The 19,880-nt window shown below is 40.6% G+C and overlaps 1 protein-coding gene across 1 annotated transcript in view; it reads right to left on the reverse strand.

Moving 5' to 3' along the window:
• GABRB3 (gamma-aminobutyric acid type A receptor subunit beta3) overlaps positions 1–7,801 on the reverse strand; it is a 75,353-nt gene extending 67,552 nt beyond the window's left edge. The window contains exons 1-2 of the mRNA XM_042941268.1: positions 7,750–7,801; positions 6,743–6,901 (exon numbers count right to left, since the gene is read on the reverse strand). Coding sequence (XP_042797202.1) covers positions 6,743–6,775 — 33 coding nt within the window. The 5' untranslated portion in view covers positions 6,776–6,901; positions 7,750–7,801. The remainder of the gene's footprint in view (positions 1–6,742; positions 6,902–7,749) is intronic.
• Positions 7,802–19,880: the final 12,079 nt, after the last annotated feature.

Consider the following 19,880-nt stretch of genomic DNA (forward strand, 5'->3'; position numbering starts at 1 on the left):
AGACAAATTGGTATTTAAGCAATAGCCACACAGACATAAGGGACAAAAAATAATTTTTAAAAAGTCATCATAATATCAGGTTGCTGGCAGTACCCTGAGCCCTCTCCTATGTCCTCCATCTCCCACCAGACACACATGTGTCTTCACCACCTATGGCAGAGGACCTCTATTTACAAATTCTCTCTGCAACATAAGCCTCTTTCCTCTCCTATCCTCTGGGAAAGCTGTAAATACAAACTCTGTAAACATACTTTGGCGACCCAATGACCTGTGGGAGGTCTCTATGCCTTATTCTCTTTTTCTTCCAGAACACCATTTCTATACTAACTAGGCCATATCATCACCTTGAGATGATGATACATTCGTCTGGGAAAAATGGGAGCCTATAGCTAACACTGGATGTAGGAGAAGAGAAATGGACCATGGTATATACCCTCACAGGCTTGCCAACAAAATAAGCACATATCTAGGCAGATGATCCTACTGTTTTGGTTTGTTTGTTTGTTTGTTTGTTTGTTTTGGGGTTTCTTTTGCAAAGTCATTAATGTAGTAAGAAAGAAAGAAATCAAGCTGAGCATGAAAATTCTATTTTTAAATTTCTATTCTTTTTGGCAATCAATATTCAAGTCTACAACAGTCAAGTCTGAAAATTTGGTAATATTCATGGGACATCCTGAACCCCACTATATAAGAATCCAAACTGAAAACCCCACTATATAAGTATCTAAACTCTCCAACCAGGGAAGGAAAAAACACTGTTACATATAGGAACTTCCGAATTCACACACTTACAGGTATCTGAAAACATCCTGGTTTTGTGCACAGTGAGAGAGGGGATTGCAAATCAATTGAAGAATCTATCCTAGACACAGGTCTTATGACATCCTATGCAATACTCATTTTACTGACTCACAGGGCAGTTCTCAGTGCTTGCTAATCTAACAATGCCTATTTATCACTGACCTCAAGAGTGTTAGAACATAGAAGCCTCTGAAATGTCAAAGAACACACCTGGATGTTTTTCTCCAGGTGCTCACAGGCAAGGAGGTGACAAAACCCAATGCATTCTAAATAACTATAAATAGAATAAGTTTTAAACTATAAGGGCCATAAAAAATCAGAGGAGGGGGGAATCAAGAAAATTCAAATGGCCTGAGGAGTCTTTATAGAGGTTTCATCTGCAGCTTGAAGGAGAGATACTATTTGAGTAGATGAGAAGACACAGAGAGGAGTTTCCCTCCCCCCCCCCCCCCACAGGCACTTATGGGCAGAGCTCTGTGCCTGGCATTACCTGTGTGAACTCTCCCCCAGCCCACCTCCCATCCTCACAGAGCAGGTAGCATTAAAGAAAGACCTTGGTTAGCCAGATACTAGATAGGGAGCATGAAAAAAAATCATATGAGGATGCTGCTTTTATTGCATTGATGAGAATCTTTGAAGAGTTCAGTTTTGCTGGAACTTAGAGTTCAAGAGGGGAAAAAAACAAAGTGGTCAGCAAGGCTGGATTCTGTGGCAGTGACCAAGAAGGTGGAAAAACTTGAATGTCAGCTCCATAGCCAATGAAAGTCATTGAAGGTTTCAAGTAGCAACTGACGCAACCAAGTGTATTAATCTTGTCTTTTATTTTATGTTTTCCCATGCTTTAACATCTGGACCCTGGTTGACCTTGGAGAGACTTCTCTCCCTCCTCCAAGGGCTAGCTAATTCCTATACATAACAAACAATCCCATTAAGCTCTAAACTCCAAATTCAAACCAACCAATCCAGAGCTCACACCCCAAGTGCCAGAGCTCACATCCCAAGTGCTTTCTGTATTGGGCTTTCACACTCAAGGCCAATACATCATCTATATCCAAGTACCAGGCAACTACAGACAGTCTAGACCATAGGGCCCACTTTAGTTACTGAAACTAGCCAATCCTAAGCCTGTTTATCCAGCCTCCCCCATGCCCACTCCTTCCCATGGAAACCACCATAAAGGCTCTTGCCCACAGCTTCCCTTCTTTCCTGTGACTGACCCTGGTGCTTCCCTGTGTGCCTTATCACATCCCCTGCAATGGATTGTGTGTCCCCTTCTCTTGGGGTCTGTGTTTAACAAACTATCTTTTCAATGTCAGCTGCCTCCTGATCTGTTGTGTCTGCCATACCTAAATAATAATACGATCTATTTTAAACACAAAATCGTGGATCAGGAAAATCAGGTGTGATCAAATGGGTGGAGAGTACTTGCTGGTAGGTGATAGGGAGAACAGGTGGAAAGGGGGTACAGGTTAAGGAAATCCTAAAATTTCACAGATATTAGGCTTGATGTGAATGGACCCACAAAGAGTGCAATCACATACCCTGCATTAGCAGAAACGATGGTTAATGTAGGTGGTGCATCTTTAAAACATGCAAAGTTTTGGTGGCATGATAAGTTGGAAATCAGCAGTAGCAGCTAAAGGATTTTCAATTTGAATGTAATGCTCCAAATTACATTCTTATTGAAATAGAAGCATTTCACTTGCTTCTCTCTTTGGTTTCTAAGCCTACATCCTACGCCTGAGTCATGAAGTCTAGCACTTCTCTGAGTTTCCTTCCAACTTGCATTCATATGGGTTGCTGTGAGGTTGTAGGGAATGTGTCATTTTGCCCTGGGAATTCAGTTGTCATCAAACTTGGACTCTGGGTCTTGTGCTGTTCTCCACACAAGCAGCAGCACCTCTCAATTTTGGTCTTGGGTGTTTGCTGAGGTGAGTTGAATGGATTAGAGTTGGGGAGAGCTTATGTCGTACAGGGAGAAAACTAGTATTTAAATTCAAACCTGCTGTATCAGCTGTGCTTTCTAAAGCAATGACATCATTACACCAGTGGGGACACTAGTCAGTATCCCACTTCTTTCTCCTGTAAAGACTGGCAGACAAAGGAAAGGTGACAGCAGACAAGTCCAATCCTCCCTTTGCTCTCTTGTGCAGTTGGGGCAGTTAATGGGAGATTTTAGTGTTAAGTGGGCCACAGTACTGACTCCTGTTCTGTGCAGTGGTGAGCACCATGCATGATAATGTTAGCAGCAATTAACATGCTCTGATCTCTTGGTATGTGCTAGGCCTTATGCTAGAGTCATTTAAATGTAAAACAGGGATTATCAGTATTCTCACTATCATCCCCCATCAATGAAGAAAAATGTTTCAGAAAGCTCAAGTAATTTGCTTCCTTTCCCCCATGCCCCAATAAATAGGAGTAACTTGGGGAAGTGGGATTTGAATTTGGGGCTCCCTCCCTGGAGGGTGTGACTCTCAACCTCAAAACAAAGCTCCTAAGGACAGAAGCTAAATAGTTCTGCATAATACACTGAAATGAGCTTGGTGGGAGGATAGTCTGCAAAGATACCTTGGTTACTAGAGAATCAAGGCATGTAAGATAATTCAGTTTTGAGAGGAATAAGAATTGTGGCACCACTAAAGCCCCCATCATTGCAAATATTTAGTACAGCTGCTATGTAGGCAAATGCCTTGTGAAAGTTTCTTTTCTTTAGGGAATCCCAGACAAGTTTATGTTTTCCACATTCAGAGGTCCCCAGGGTCTTCATAAGCCCTCCTCACCTTCTTCCTGGAGTGGTCACCACCAAATGTGGGGCAGCTTGGGGGGTGGGGTTTGAGGGAGATCAAAGAGAACAGGGCAGAGGCCTTGAAATGGCATTTCTCAAGTGCAGGGCTTTCAGGGGCTCCAAGGTTCATGGGGAGTAGAAACTGGTGAGTCTGATACCAGTGGCGGATGCCAATGTCCTGGGCCTCTGCAGAGCTCACTGTGTCCTTGGCTTTCATCTTTCCTGCTCTGAGCACATGATCCACTTGGGCACAGGGAGGCGTCTCCAGTCACACTGACAAGAAATCTCAGACACCAAAAGCTTCTGCTAGGGTGAGAGGAAATTGTAATGGTCTCTTCCTTTCCCACCTCTGCCGTTTGCAGGGGAAACTAAACCTCCTGTAGAGAGACATTAGGGAGGAGTGGGTGTGAGGAGGGGAGGGGATTAGGGAGGAGTGGACTGTGGGGAGAAGCTGGCATTAGAAGGTATGGGGGTCAGAGCAGGTCAGAGTGAGAGGTGGGCCCAGGGTGAGGAAAATCAAGAATCTGGAGGACAGAGGCTCAATGGAATAGTGGACTTCTGGGAAGAAAGGGCAGCAGGGAGCAGCCAGGCTCAGCAAGGAATGCAGAGGAACAAGGTGCAAAAAGGGGTGGGACACGGGGAGAAGCAGGAGTCTAGGAGAAAGAGGCTCACGAGAATAGTGGGTATCCAGGAGGGGTGGGACACAGGGGACCATCAAGTAAGTTCCTTCACCATGCAGTGCAATGGGAACAGCCTCTAGAAATCTCACCCTGGGAGGGTGGGCTTAAATAGATTAGCACACAGTAGGAAGAGACAGTCTGTTTCCTGGCACTGACCCTTGGCTATGGCACAACCAGCCATATCAGCACATTTAGACAGAGCATGCTGGCAGAAGGAGGAGGGGTAATGGCCAAGAGAGATCAAGATTTATGGAAATAGCTGCCAATGGAGTGAGCCACATGACAGAGGCCTGTGTTGAGAAGACACAGAATCCCTTCATCTGTGAGGCCTTCATGGATTGAGAGGGATAACCTTCACTCCTAGCCCTGTCCCAAATTCTTCAGACCTAGGCTCACAAAGTTCCTTCTGGATATAATATGGTATCACTTTATTTTAGAAGACTGTGCTTTGGGTGGTGGTTGAGACTTGTAGTACTTAAAACATTTATAAAACATTCCTCCTATAAAGTAATTTATGGACACATTGGGTGTGTGAGCATGGATAATAACACAATTTATTGTGTTAGCAGGCCATTCAACAGCCTTGGGTACTCTGAGAACATTGGGTTTCTGGTTTAGATGCAGTTACAACCCTGGAATGTTTAGTTGGGAGGCTGTAAGGAAAGGCACTGATTTCCTGGACCTTAGCCCCTTCAGCTGCCAGCACCTCCTACCACCTCTGCTTCTCCATTCCCTCAGTAGTCCAGCCCCAAATCCTTGCCAGGGAAGGTAGCTGGAAGCCCTTGTAGAGCAACAGTCCTTGGCCTCCCAGGTTAGCTTAGCCACTTCTTCACTAGTGGAGACTCAGTTGTGTCCCATATCTAGTCACAAATGGACTGAGATGTGTGTGTGGTGGGGGGTGGGGGGACCTGGACCCAGGACCCCTGCTGAAACCTTCTGGGCCTCTAACCTTCCAGGTTCATCTATATCTGAGATGGTTGTCCATACAAGGAAAACATCCAGCTCTCTGATTTATACTGTGACAGATTCCAGTGGGGACTGTAGCCCTGGGATATGGGATTCAGTGGAGAGACATCAAGCAATAAGGAGGAAAACACAGGGGTTTCCTCATCCAGAAATCTCTAGTCCCCTAGGACTCAGAATTCTCTGGGATATAATGTATAAATGTGAATTATTTAATTATAGTTGGTTTGAACTATGGTAACTCATCAAAATCATTAGATAAGATTCTATGTCTTGAATTTTTATGTGTCCTATAAAAGGCCTATAACAAACTTTAGATCAGCATGAAGAAATATTGAAGAATTGTATTCAAAACAGTCTTTCTTTAAAAGAATCTTACAAACAAAATAATTCAATTAAGAGATTGTTTATTCCTTGGGTCTTTTGTGGGGGGAATCATTAAGCCCTCTGATAATCTAATGAAATCATGGTCCCTCTCTCTTCTCTAACTGTGTGTTTGTGTGTGGATGTGTGCATGTGTTTGTGTATCAATTCAGTCAGCATACTAAAGTCCACTGAGGTGCATTCCTATTGCCTCACAAAGTGAGAACAAATAAAATAGTAAGTGAAGTTTTCAAATTTTTAACACATTTAGAATTTGTATAATTTCTGTCCTTGAAAAAATATGACACAGTTGTCAGGTTTTACCCCAGATTACAAAAATCCACTTCATGCAAAAGTCAGAAGCCAGAGTTCCTGGGTAAGACACCAGCCCAGCCCAGGGTCCTATGGTTTGGAGCCAGTGGGCTGAGATAGCAGTGGGGAGGGGAGTGGGCAGGAGGAGATACGCAGTCTGAGGCTGCTAGGAAAGGATTGCTGGTACTCATAGCTCCAGAATCCCCAGTGGCTAGGGGCAGGGAATAGGCATTCTTAAGTATGAGTCATTCACCTGCCAAGCATTTACACATAGGTGGCAATCCTTTGAAAAATCTCCTGAGAATATACAAATAGCAGCAGCAACAACAACAAAAATAACAAAATAAAACCTCAGCCCATCTTTTGGGCACTCAAGCAACTCAAATAAATTGCAAATTTCCTTCTGCTTGAGGAAATCTCTCCACATTTATCACATTAAAAACAAGAATACATATTCAAAAGTGGAAATACTGCTCATTATTCTGCAATTAAGAAATTGACAAGATTTCCTCAGCACAGGAAATGAAGACAAAATTTGCTAACCCTGAGAAAGAAATGCAATCTCTAAACTACATTTAAATATCTAGCTGCAGCTGTGAAAGCCACAGGACACCTGCATTTGCATCTGGTTCAGCAAGTTTATGATACAAAACCTTACAGGTAAGTTGTTCTCAGGTTAAGGAAAATTGTTCTGAAAGTTTACATAAGACCTAGGTGGTGGCAACTTCCTTCTGAGATCAGGTTGGGGGACTCTTGGCACTTCTATTAACAAGATATATTTAGAAAATTCTAATCCATTTTTTTAATGACCTAAAAATGAGTATCCAACATTACATACCTCTCTCCTCCGACAACAGACTTCAGTCCCCATTTGTTGAATCCATATGTGATCTTTCCTAAGAAAGTATGACCCTTATCTCTCTTTTACCCTCTCTTCTTCCTGATCCCCTTTAAGCATTCACTGAGTATCTCTGCAAGCCAGGAACCATGCAGAGTGCTAGGGACCCAGAGACAAGAAAGACATAATTTGTAACTGTAAGTAGCTCACAATTTAGGAGGTAGACATAAAATTGAACCAAAGAAAATGGAAGTGATTAAGAGAAGGAGCTTTGGAATCAAACATGCCCAAGTCTCAAGTCAGCCTCCTGCTGGCTGGGCAAATGTATGTGAATCATTTCACTTAAGCCCACTTACTCTGTCTGGAAAAACTGCCTGCCACACACTCTTAAAGGCTTAGCATAGTGAAAAGCACCCATCAAGAGTCAAGAAATTTACAATAATGCAAAAGAAGTGTATATTTAAGGGATATCCACTAAGTCTGGGGATGGCAGGGAAGGAAGCTGGTGTGCCTATGAGAATGGTCTGGTCTTCTTATAATTGTTATACCTGCCCAAAGGTTCATAGTTTGTATTTTTTATTCATCCATCTAAATGTTAAATGTATTCAAAAGATTAACCAATCATCTCTGTATGAAATGTAAAATGGCTGATGAAAATAGTTACAAGTTCCCGAGCCTCTATAGCCATCTGAAAAACTTACATAGGATATAAATTACTCTAGACATATGTTTTTCTTTCCATATATGAATAGATATCATAGGTATTTTTTTGAATCTATTAAGTTAGAAAAGGAAAATGATTATACTGACCTACATTCAAAGGACAAAAAAAAAAAAAAAAAGATAGTATTCAAAGAAATCAAGAATTCAACATAAGCCAATGAGAACCAGGAAGATGTAAGAGAATGCCTAGGCTAAATGAGACTCTGGCAGGGGGTGATTTGCAGGAGGTGGTGGAGCAGGATGCCACTGACACACTGGGTCACCTTCTTTGCCTGGTACTTTACCTGGGAAAGTTACCTAATCACTCTGAGTCTCAGAAATCTCTTGTGGAAAGAAGAAACTAAAAATGGTCATTTTACAAAAGTGCTCTAGCAATTAATTGAGCTAACAATGCTTGACTCATAATAGGCATTTGGAAAATTCTACATTCTCTTCCCTCATCCTAGAGTAGGGCTAGTCATTCCTCAATGAAACCTCCCCAACACATGATGAAAAATGATCCTTTTTAACAGTTGGACCCTTAGCCCATTATTCCATGCAAGTGCATGCCAAACTGCCAAGGAAAATGTGCTTTATTATTTAGAGGTGCAGGTAAAAAAGACTCAGCCTAATACTTTAATATAGAATTCTCAACATCCCTTCCCATTTCAAAATGGGAAAAACTCTATTTTATAGTCAATTGACCCATCTGTATGCAAAACATTTTCACTAAGTGTTCTCTCCATAGCCCCCTTTAATTTTAAATTGATGGCTCTATATACTTTTTTTACCCCTAGGGGACGTTACTTATTCTCCCAAACTGGGCACCAAGGCACCAGAAGAAAGAAGTATCTCCACTGTTCTTTCCCATTCCTAGGTTCCTCCATCAGTTTCTCTGACCCATTGTATTTTCCTGAGATTTGCATGGATGGATCCAGCTGCCTTTTGAAACTTTCCAAATGCCCCACAGACACCCAAGCCAATATTTCCAAAATTAACTCATCTTTCTTTCTTACCTTATCTTTCTATCCCAAATCTATTCTCATTTCATACCACCATTCTGTACCCACTCACTCATTCTCAACTAAACCAAAACCAGAAGCTGTATACCAATCTCTTCCTTCTTTCTCATCCTACATCCAACATTTACTCAGTTACTGGGTTATGTTAATCCTATTTCCTAAATGCCTTCCATATCTAGAACTGGTCCATGAGTTGGCAACAACAGTACAGAGGGTTGGGAGTGTTTCCACTGATGTCCCCATGATTAGCAATAAGCTCCTGAACTCTCAAATTGCATTCCAGAAGAACACTTACTCATGTCTAGAGAAGACTGAGTCCAACAACAGATCTCAGATACATAGGAGGTTAAATAGAAGAATATATAATATGATCAGATGTCTCACACTCTGTATGGGAACAGATGTTCCACTCAGCACAAACGCCATATAAATGAAATTTTGGAATGTGCTTATAAACTGGAGAGTCACTGCATATTCTCCTTTATTCTAAAAAGTATTTATCTGAATAATACTCACTGAGACACCAGACTGTTTACAAATTATAGTCTGCAACATGTGTGTATATACATTTATATAAAGTTATTATATATACAATTATTATTATGTATATATAATCAGATACATATCTTTATTTTCCAGCAACTATCTTTAATTAATAGGCTCCCAAAAGGGGATGTGATGTCTCTTAAATATGTCACTCGTCCAAAGATGCTCCAAGCATTAGATATGAGAAACAGACATATTGCTTGTGCAAAGAACTCTTAACATCTCTATATTTGAGGGATATTCAAACAACTGGAAGAATGTTACATCTGGAGACTTGTGAGTGATTTGTCCATATTCTGACTCTGTGGCATTTATCAAGGCTGTGCTCTTCCCTTGCTTGAGCATGGTGCCTGCAGATGACTATGAGGTTAAAGATTGTGTGTCTTTAAATAGTGATGGTCATCTTTTGGGTTGCATGGTTTCTAGAGTTCATATTATTAGATTTGCTGAACTGAGTATCACTTAAAATCACTTCTGTTTGAATCCCTTCAAGACAGAAAACAAGGAAAAATATGCTACAACAGAAAGAAATGTGTTTATTTGTCATAAAATAAAGGAAGAATATTCCCATTTTAAATGAAAAACCCCTCCCAGATACTTATGCTATGAGAGTTCAATGCCCTTTGCTTTTATATATGGGCCTCTATATCAGGATTTAACAATGGATTTCGTCTCCTCAGAGACAAATCATGTAGATTAGTGATGATACATATTTTAAAGTACTTTCAGATTCTAAGAAGATATGCTATTTTTAGACAGCAAGCCCATTCATTTATGAGATCATGTCTATTTCTGGTTTCTACCCAGAACTTGTTAGGTTATTGTTATTAGATAAATCAACAATATTAAAAATATTATACTCTATAACTAAGAAAATATTGGCTTGATAATCATTCTTTTTCTGAATTGTTATTAATTTCAGCATAAATATTTGGATGAACATTACTGAATGTAATTACATGAAGTAATCCTATCTTCTCGGACATTATAATCAAGGTATGGGTAGCCAAAAAGAAACTGTGATGTAGATTTTCATACACTCAATCAAGCACAGTGCGTAAGGAAGGAAAAACACAAGTGCTAACTTTCAGATAGGAGAGTAATGACATTTTCCTGCTTTTTACTCTCATTTTGCACTGGATCCCACAAATTATGTAGTTGGCCTTAGATAAGAGTAGTAAACTATTCTTTGTCTCACCCATGAGATTCATACCTTCTTCCAGCATCCATGAAACTGTGGGTGAAATCCCAGACCAATCACTGTCCTTGACACACTGTCTTTTGCTTTTCCTTCTGCTCAACTGGCCCATCTTCTTTGTCTCTTACTCCAATTCTTTCTTTTCATCTTAATGCCAGGGTGCCCCAAGGCTCCTTATTCTGAACCACCATCTACCCAATCAACCAAACCTCCATCACTTTTTTTCTCTATCTGCACTCACTTCCTTAGTGATCTCTGCTAAGTTCATGGTTTTACATTCCATCTGTATGCTTAGTATTCCCAAATTTTATCTCCAGCCTGATTTATAAATCAAAATCTACACATCCAGATAGAACTGCTGATTTTACCCTAAGAACAGAACCACTTATAGTCTTCCCAATTCACTTGAAGGTATCCCATCCTTGCAGTTACTCAAATCAGAATCTCCATTCATCTTCTGTTCATCTCTTCCCTCACATTCTACATCAATCTATCTGTTGACTCCACATTAAAAGGGGACTATGGTTCAGCCACTTATCACTGCTATAGCTACCAGCCTGGTCAAAAACCATCTTTCTCCCCTCCACACTATCAAAGCCTCCTAACTGGTTTCTTAAACCTCTATTCTTCCATGGTCTTCTTCCCAACACAGCATCCAGAATGATTTTTAACAATTTATGTCAGATCATTTGCTCCTGTGTTTAGAAATATACAATGGCACCTTAGTCCACTGAAAATAGAGCCCAGGTGGACATGCTCTGGCCTCTTCTCCTATGCTAACTTCATTTCAGCACCAATACCCTCTTTGTTGTTCCTCAAACAATACAGACATCCTCCTATCTTAGTCCTTTTATATTAACTATGTCTTCTGCCTGGAACTCTGTTTCTCCAAATAACCTTCCTCACCTAGTCTGACTTCCTTACCTTAGTCTTTACTCAAATTCACCTTTTGAATAAGCTGTTCCTAATAATGGCAACCTTCATCCCCTGCAATCTTCTGTCCTATTAACCCTGCTCATATTCTAGTGATCTATTTATTTATTTTTTATTATGTTTATTTTCTTTCTTCCATGCTAGAATGTAAGCTGCCTGAGTACAGAAACTTTGTCGGTTTTGCTCACTGGTGTATTCCCAGCACAGTGCCAGGACAGTGCTTGGCATATGATAGAGGCTTCATAAACATTTGCTGAACAAGTGAGCAGAACTTCTATGTGACCTGGATCGCCAACATGTCCCTTCATAAAAGTTGTGGATGTGCTTTCACCTGGCATTCCACATTGGTTGATAACCTTGGATCACTTGCAGTGAAAATTTCTTGGCAGTTTAAAGGCAAACCCTAAATCCAGATTAGTATAGCCATGTGATACAAATTCTCAGGGAAGGTATCTCTCATGTCACTTAAAGCCCAGATGAGACAGACACATTTCTTTATTATCTCCCTTTGACGGAATTCCCTTTGGGGAAATTTTTCTTACGATATTCTTTCAATGAGTGTGTGGCCCTTGAGTGTGCCAGCTCTATGAAGACTCAATTTTAACCCTCTGCTGCCTGGTCATTAACACCAACCCAACCGGTCACATACAGAAAATGACTCCAGGGCTTCCAGGGTTCTAAGAACAGTTTCCAACACTTTCTTCCTCAGCTTTCTTTCCAAATCTGGCTATTTTTGTGGTTTCTGGTGTTTTCTCTTATTTTCCTTTTAATTAAGTGATACAGTGATACCTTCCAATTATGTTTATTTTGATTTGTTCACCATTTATTTTTTTAACATGATTTTATTTTTTTTTTAATTTTTTTAAATGTTTATTTATTTTTGAGACAGAGAGAGACAGAGCATGAACAGGGGAGGGAGGGGCAGAGAGAGAGGGAGACACAGAATCTGAAACGGGCTCCAGGCTCTGAGCTGTCAGCACAGAGCCCGACGCTAGGCTCGAACTCACAGACCGTGAGATCATGACCTGAGCCGAAGTCGGACGCTTAACCGACTGAGCCACCCAGGCGTCCCGATTTTATTTTTTTTTTAATATGATTTTGTTTTCTAAATTTTTTAAGTTTATTTACTTTTATTTTTTATTTTTTTTTTCATATTTATTCTTGAGAGAGAGAGAGAGAGAGAGAGAGAGAGACAGAGCATGAGTGGGGGAGGGGCAGAGAGAAAGAGGGAGACACAGAATTTGAAACTGGCTCCAGGCTCCAACCTATCAGCACAGAGCCTGATGCAGGGATTGAACTAATGAACTGTGAGATCATGACCTGAGCCAAAGTCAGACACTTAACCTGCTGAGCCACCAGGCACCCCTAAGTTTATTTATTTTGAGAGAGAGAGAGAGCATGAGAAGGGGGTGGGGGGAGAGAGAGAGAATCCCAAACAGGCTCTGCGATGCCAGCACAGAGCATGAGGCAGAGCTCCAACCCACGAACTACGAGACCATGACCTGAGCAAAAAACCAAGAGTCAGACACTTAACCGATTGAGCCACCCAGGTGCCCCATGTTCACCATTTCTAATGGTTTTATACTGAGATTTCTTTAGAATTTCAAGTCAACCAAATTGCTGACCACAGAGCCCCCATCCCATCATCAATCCTCTTGAGGCTTGCTTCCAATCTCCAGCCTGATCCCAGAAAGGATGCCCAATGACCTCCAAAGGGCACATCTTTTGTCCTCATCTGACTCAATACTTGGGGAGCTTATAGAATGGCTGCAATTGGCTATTCAGCTCAGGGCTCCTGTACTTCCCTGGGCCATGTATATTTCAATGTTCGACTGCCTCAGATATGTCCCTGTTCGCTCCTTGCGTCTTCCTCTCTTCTGTGGTGACCTCATCCATCCCTAAGATATTTAACAAAAGCTTTAGCTAATGACTCCCTGTTTTTATCTGCAAACCAGCAGATTGAGCACTGATTTCCTTTGAGCACTGATTCCTTATCCAACGATTCTTTTGACAGCTTTATCGGTAGTACCTTGTCATCTTTACTCTTTCTCTTTCCTTATTCCTAGTTTAATTCCAGGGCTCAACCTAACTGCCTTGGATCAGAATTGTAGGAGGCAAGGCCCAGCACTGGTAATTTTAAAAGTTCCATTTGTGATTCTTATTTTTGTATGTAATTAGTCTTTACACCATGAGTTCATATTCTGATCACTATTTTGACTTATAATTACACAGAATCCTTTCACTTCATTAAAATCAGTAAACTCTGTTTCCTAACATCAACAGTCTAAATTTAGAAAGCATGCACATGTGTACTGAAATCCAGGCATATGGATGGCTCCCACCCTGTGCTGCCATGGAGAGTTGAGTCTGTGCTGGGTGAGTTGCAAGAACACAATCTTCCCACTTGCTTCTGAGATTCTAGTGGATGCCAATACATCCTGCTGCAAACCGCTTCCAGCAGTCTCAACAAAAACCACCAACTCTCTGTCAGTAGCTAACATGACAATATGAAGACATGGGTCAGGGCTCTAGGATCACAGCTTTCTGGTGGTGCTTCAGCACAGGTGTCCGAGAACTGTCTCAGAACATGGATGCCCTGCCTTCTTCCAGGTTCTGATGCTATAAATAACTGTGGCCATCAACCCAATAGACATTGTTACCTTCAACATCACACTGATGAGCTGTTCAGTAAATGAAGAAAAGAAATGAATATTTCAGAATACTTAGTACATGTTAACTTTGCTTGCTGTTTATATCATTTCATAAAGGGTCTTTTTATATTATACAGTGTATTCATACAGTGGTGTATTCATATAGTGTATTTACACAGAAATCCAGCATTTTCGTAATATTCAGACATTCTCGTATAATCTATTTCTTTAAGCCATTGTGTGCTGGTTGTGCTTATTTTAATTCTTCTAATATCTGCTTTTGGTAAATGTAAACAGATGTTTCTAATTATTCCCTTTCAGTACTTATGCCTGCAAATCATGAATACACAGGGAAGATTTAGGATTCATGAAGAGAAGGTGAAATATATGGTGCCAACAGGAGTCGGCAAAGGATGATTTTGATTGTTAAAATGCCCATATTTTGCTTTGGAAGTTGGTAAATAAGCAAGAACTATTCAATTATTGAAAAACAGAGCATTGTTGTAAGAAAGCAAGCACACTCCCTCAGCTGGCAGTTGTGGTCCTGGTAAACTTCAACATAGTATCTGACACTATTCATATGCAAATGAGTTCAAAAGAGTCATCAAGCAGCGCTGTGGACCAGCCAAGAGAGCTCTAGCCATTGAAAACAAACTTTTACATAGCATCCAGATGGTGATTTAAAGTAGCAAAATGTCTCTATTCACCAAGGCGCTGTTTAGAACATCAACTATCAAGTTAATTGTACATTTTCCTGATTTTGTGAGTAATGTTGGATATTAAAATACAGGTTTTCCATATGTGACTTGCCTCATGTTGGATAGCAGCTAGAGACTATTTTTAGTATGAGAACAATAATAATTTCAAGTGTCCTTTGTGTTTCTCTATCTCTTGCAGGCTGTCTCAGAATCTGCACAGCTAGGATTTAGTCACAGTGCCACTGATTACACAGCTTGTAGACACATTTTTTTTCCCTTCCCATGAATTTGGAATTGTGCATGCCAGACTCAGTTTTAACACAACCAAAGTTGTCAATTAATTAACTGCTGTGTTAATTAGAATTAGAGCTTATAATTTATAACCAGCAATATAATTAACAGCTGGTAATTTAATCAGTCATGATTCACTTGCTTTATATTCACCTTTAACACTGTGAAACTGTTGGCACTTAAAACGTATAGGGTGGGATGTCACAAAAGCTGCAATATTTTTTGTTGTCTACTGCTATGCGCCTACTGCAAATGTAACCCCACATCCTAAAAAGGCCATTTGTGTGAGGTTAAATGAAATGTTACTGTGAGTGACAAAACCTGCAATGATCTTTAGACTTACTTACAGCCTTTATAGCCATTATCAAATTTACTTTTATGCATGACAACCTGTGATGATCTGTAGTGATTTGACAACAGTGCAGGACACGAGCCAGAGAAATAATGTCTGGAACTTCATCACTGTTCCATGATGACGGAACATGTTGACTTTTCAGACCTGAGGCAAATGTTAGGAGGTTCTGTAGAACAGCTTGACAGAGCTGCTCCAGGCACCTTACTTCTCAGGGATGCCCTCTCTCTGGGACAGGCTGGATGAAGGTGAGAGAGTAAGGAAGGAGAATAGTGGATTGACTGGTGTAGCTGAGATTCAAAGATTATGCCAGGGAACAGAACACTGGAATACAGGGTCAGCATGTCCTATGGAATACAAACTCAGGGTCAGAATTAAGGTTCCCAGCATTGTACTTTGCCCCTCAGCTATCCATGATTAACTCCCTGGACCTGAGAGGGAGCTTACATCTGCTCTGGTCAGTTTAATTAACACAGGTAAGTCACACTTGACATGTCAAGGGGTGGATGATGATTTCCCAGTCACACCAGTCTATCTACCAGTTTATGGCTGGGCCAGTGCCAGGTGCAGCTGGGCTTCCCTGGATGACAAAGGAGAGGTGACAGCAAGATACATACACAGTTGTGGTGTTCTGAAGTAATGAAGTAGCACTAAGAATAAAGAACAAGGAATGCACACATGCACATGCACCCACAAAAACACACTAATATATGTGTGGGTATGTATGTAAATATAAATACACACAAATAGGCAATTCAAAAATCATGGGAAGGAAAATGTGTCTATAAGCCATGACTATTCAGCTAAAGAATTTATCTATAAGCAGCACAGAGGCTGAATCCTAGCTGTGCAGCCGAGAAAGCTGAGAAAGACTGTAAAGGAATGAGAAACATAAAGAACACTTTGAATTATTGTGCTCACTCTAAATAGAGTCTAGCTGATATCCTATATCTATATCTATTTACCTATCTCTCTGAATATATGTATTTGCATATATATGTGCATACACACACATTAAGGCGGTAATAGATAGTTGTATCAATATATAATTTTTAAATATTGTGGGTTGCTGCAAAAAAGATTATCAGTTAGTCAATGGCCAGGTACTTATTAATTCAATTCATTTATTCATGGACTTAGTCATTCAGTCTTTGTATTCATTCAGTCATTCAACTCTTTCTATTCATTTATTTATTACATTTGCCTAACTAAGCTTATAAGAGGAATACTTGTTATGGGTTCACTCTACAAGATGTGTAACACTTTTATTTAGACCCTCTGTTCAAGCCCCATCTTTTCTCCCATCAAAGTCTTTTAAAGGTCCATCTTTTCCTTTCTTTCTTCCCCCCACCCTCATCATCACCTCTAGGCAGAGCAGTGTACCATTTCTCCCTGCTTCAAGCTAGGTCCTCTTGCCCACTTGTTAAAATAGTCTCCAGTCCTTGTGGTCAAACCTACCTCACTCTGTGTTTGCATCTGTGGCAGCACAGAGGAATGTATCTGCAGCCTAGCCGCAGACTCTCCTTTCCTGAGAAGTTCCATACATGCTCTGGTCCTGGCCAGGACCCGAGACTCCAGGCCTTCATGCCCTCACTTCCTTGTATCCCTCAGTCTGTGTTTCTAGGGCTCCAACAGGTGGATCTTGAAAGGGTGACATCTCCTGCAACTGAAAATAAACCTGATACTGGGATCATCATCATTGCTTGAGCCAAAACCCTGCTCTTCTCAAGCAGCTAAGTGTTCTTCCTGCACAACACATGAGCTATAAACTTTGGCTGGTCCACACTAGATTTGCAGTTCATTTCCCAACTGTACCAATATGGCCAGACTGTCTGATTCCCTCTGTATTGCACTGGTCCTCTCCACAGTTGGCTCTTCATATTTTCACCATCTTATAAGATTTTCCTACTCCATCTCATCTTTCTGCAAAGAACACTAAAGTGACACATCCACCATGGAAACTTCTTGGACTCTCCTCCACTGTAGACTCAGTCAGATCCTCACCTAAATAAGGAGGTTGTCCCTGATGACTACCAACTTTACTAAGATTTCACAATTCTCTGAAGGCCATATATAAAAGTTTACCAAGTACTTGCTATCTACTTGCTTCATGAAAACTCCATGCATCCATTCTGGGTTTTGGGAGAAAAGCAATATATGATTGCTAAAATATAGCCACAGGGAAAACAGAAAAGCAAACAATGCAAAGGACAAGGAGCAATCAGAAATGGAAAATCCATTTGGAGCACATCCACTAAGTAACCTGAAATCCTCAGGGACAGTCACTTATTAGAGCAAACTAAAAATAACAGCCATGGGCATTAGCCAAAATGCAGTCTTCAGGCACCTGGGTGGCTCAGTCGGTTAAGCATCCGACTTCTTCGGCTCAGGTCATGATCTCACGGTTCGTGGCTTCGAGCCCCGCATTGGGCTCTGTGCTGACAGCTCAGAGCCTGGAGCCTGTTTCAGATTCTGTGTCTCCCTCTCTCTCTGCCCCTCCCCCACTCGCACTCTGTCTCTCTCTGTCTCAAAAATAAACATTAAAAAAATTAAAAAAAAAAACAAAAAAACAAAATGCAATCTTCATCTGTAGGTAGGAGCAACTTTCTTCTTGTGGTGTCTTCAGACTCCCTCACCGTACACTGAGGTCAATGTCATTAGCATTTGCATTCCCTCTGAGCATGAGTACATGACAGAACCAATATGCAACTCAAAATAAATCCCCTAGGTTTAAGGATGGCCGTGTGTGTGTGTGTGTGTGTGTGCGTGTGTGTGTGTGTTGTGGAGATTAACTCCACAGGTTTTTACCTGGGATTAGCCCTATGGGTGACCTTTTTAAGCCTTTGTTACTTTTTCATGTATTTATCTAATAAACATTACTGATGACCATCTATATGCATTGCCAATCCACAGAAGAGGGAATTCAAAGTGAAATAAGATATTGTCAGTATTCAATATGAGTAGGTCCTTAAAAAAGGGGGGAAATTTGGGCATAGATACCACACAGGGAGCACAGCTGTGCACATGAAGGCAGAAATTGGGGTCATGCATCTACAAACCAGGAAACCCAAAGATGACCAGTAAACTACCACAAACTAAGAGAAAGGCCTGGAACAGACTCTCTCACAGCCCTCAGAGGGACCCAACCCTACTGACATCTTAATCTTGAACTTCTAGACTCCAGAACTGTGAGAAAATAAACTTCTGTTGTTTAAGCCACCTGGTCTGTGGTACTTTATAATGGCAACCCTAGCAAACTAACATACTGCCACAGCCATGATGGGTGGTGGTGATGGCAACAGAAAGTCATGAATTCTGTTAATAGCTATTATACAAAAAAAAAAAAAAAAAAAAAAAAAAAAAAAGATAAAGAATGCTGGTGACGATGTGCAGAAAAGGGAACCTTCATGTTCTGTTAGTGGGAATGTAAATTGGTACAGCCACTGAAAATGAAAGGGGGTTCCTCCAAAAATTAAAAATAAAACCATATGATCCAGCAGTTCCACTTCTGAAAATACATCCAGAGAGGATGACATTATGTTCATTGAAGCATTATTTATAATAGCCAAGACATAGAAACAACTTAAGTTGTTGTCATCAAAAGATGAATGGGGGCGCCTGGGTGGCTCAGTGAGTTAAATGTCCGACTTCTGCTCAGGTCATGGTCTCGCGATTTGTGAGTTTGAACCCCGCGTCCTCGGGCTCTATGCTGACAGCTCAGATCCTGGATCCTGCTTCAGATTCTGTGTCTCTCCTTCTCTCTGCCCCTTCCATGCTCATGCTATGTCTCTCTCTGTTTTTCAATAATAAATAAACGTAAAAAAAATAAAAAAAGATGAGTGAATAAAGAAAATGCATATATATATATATATATATATATATATATATATATCTCATATCACATATATATGTATGATACACACACATACACACACACACATACTGGAATATTACTAATCTATAAAAAGAAAGATATTCTGCCATTTCAGGCCACATGAATGGACTTTGAGAGCATATAATGCATTATGCCAAGGCAGAGAAAAACAAATACTCTATTTTCCACTTATATATGGAATCTAGAAAAGCTGAACTCATAGAGAGTAGATTGGTGGTGTGGTTGAAGGGTAGAGAAAATGGGGAGATGTTGGACAAAGTGTAAAAATTTCCACTTATAAGATGAATAAGTATAAGTTCTGGGCATCAGAAGCGTAGCATGATCGGGGCGCCAGGGTGGCTCAGTCGGTTAAGCGTCCGACTTCAGCTCAGGTCACGATCTCACAGTCTTTGGGTTCAAGCCCCGGGTCAGGTTCTGTGCTGACAGCTCAGAGCCTGGAGCCTGCTTCGGATTCTGTGTCTCCCTCTCTCTCTGCCCCTCCCCGACTCATGCTCTGTCTCTCTCTGTCTCAAAAATAAATAAAAACATTAAAAAAAAAGAAGTGTAGCATGATGAGGATAATTAATAGTTAATGATATTGTAGTATATACTTGAAAGTTATGAGAGTAGAACTTTAACGTTCTCACCATAACAACAATAAACAACAAAACTGTGATTATGTGAGGTGAAGGATGTGTTAACTAACCTTACTATAGCAAACATTTTCCAATATACACATTTATCAAATAATCACGTTATACAACTTAAACTTATATAATGTTATATTGGTAAAAAAAGAAAAAAAATTCACATTTTTAAATAGATGAAATGTCTGTTCCCCTGAAAAAGAAAGACATGAATATGTTTGGAA

This window comes from Panthera leo, chromosome B3 (genome assembly GCF_018350215.1).
Source record: "Panthera leo isolate Ple1 chromosome B3, P.leo_Ple1_pat1.1, whole genome shotgun sequence".
NCBI lineage: Eukaryota > Metazoa > Chordata > Mammalia > Carnivora > Felidae > Panthera > Panthera leo.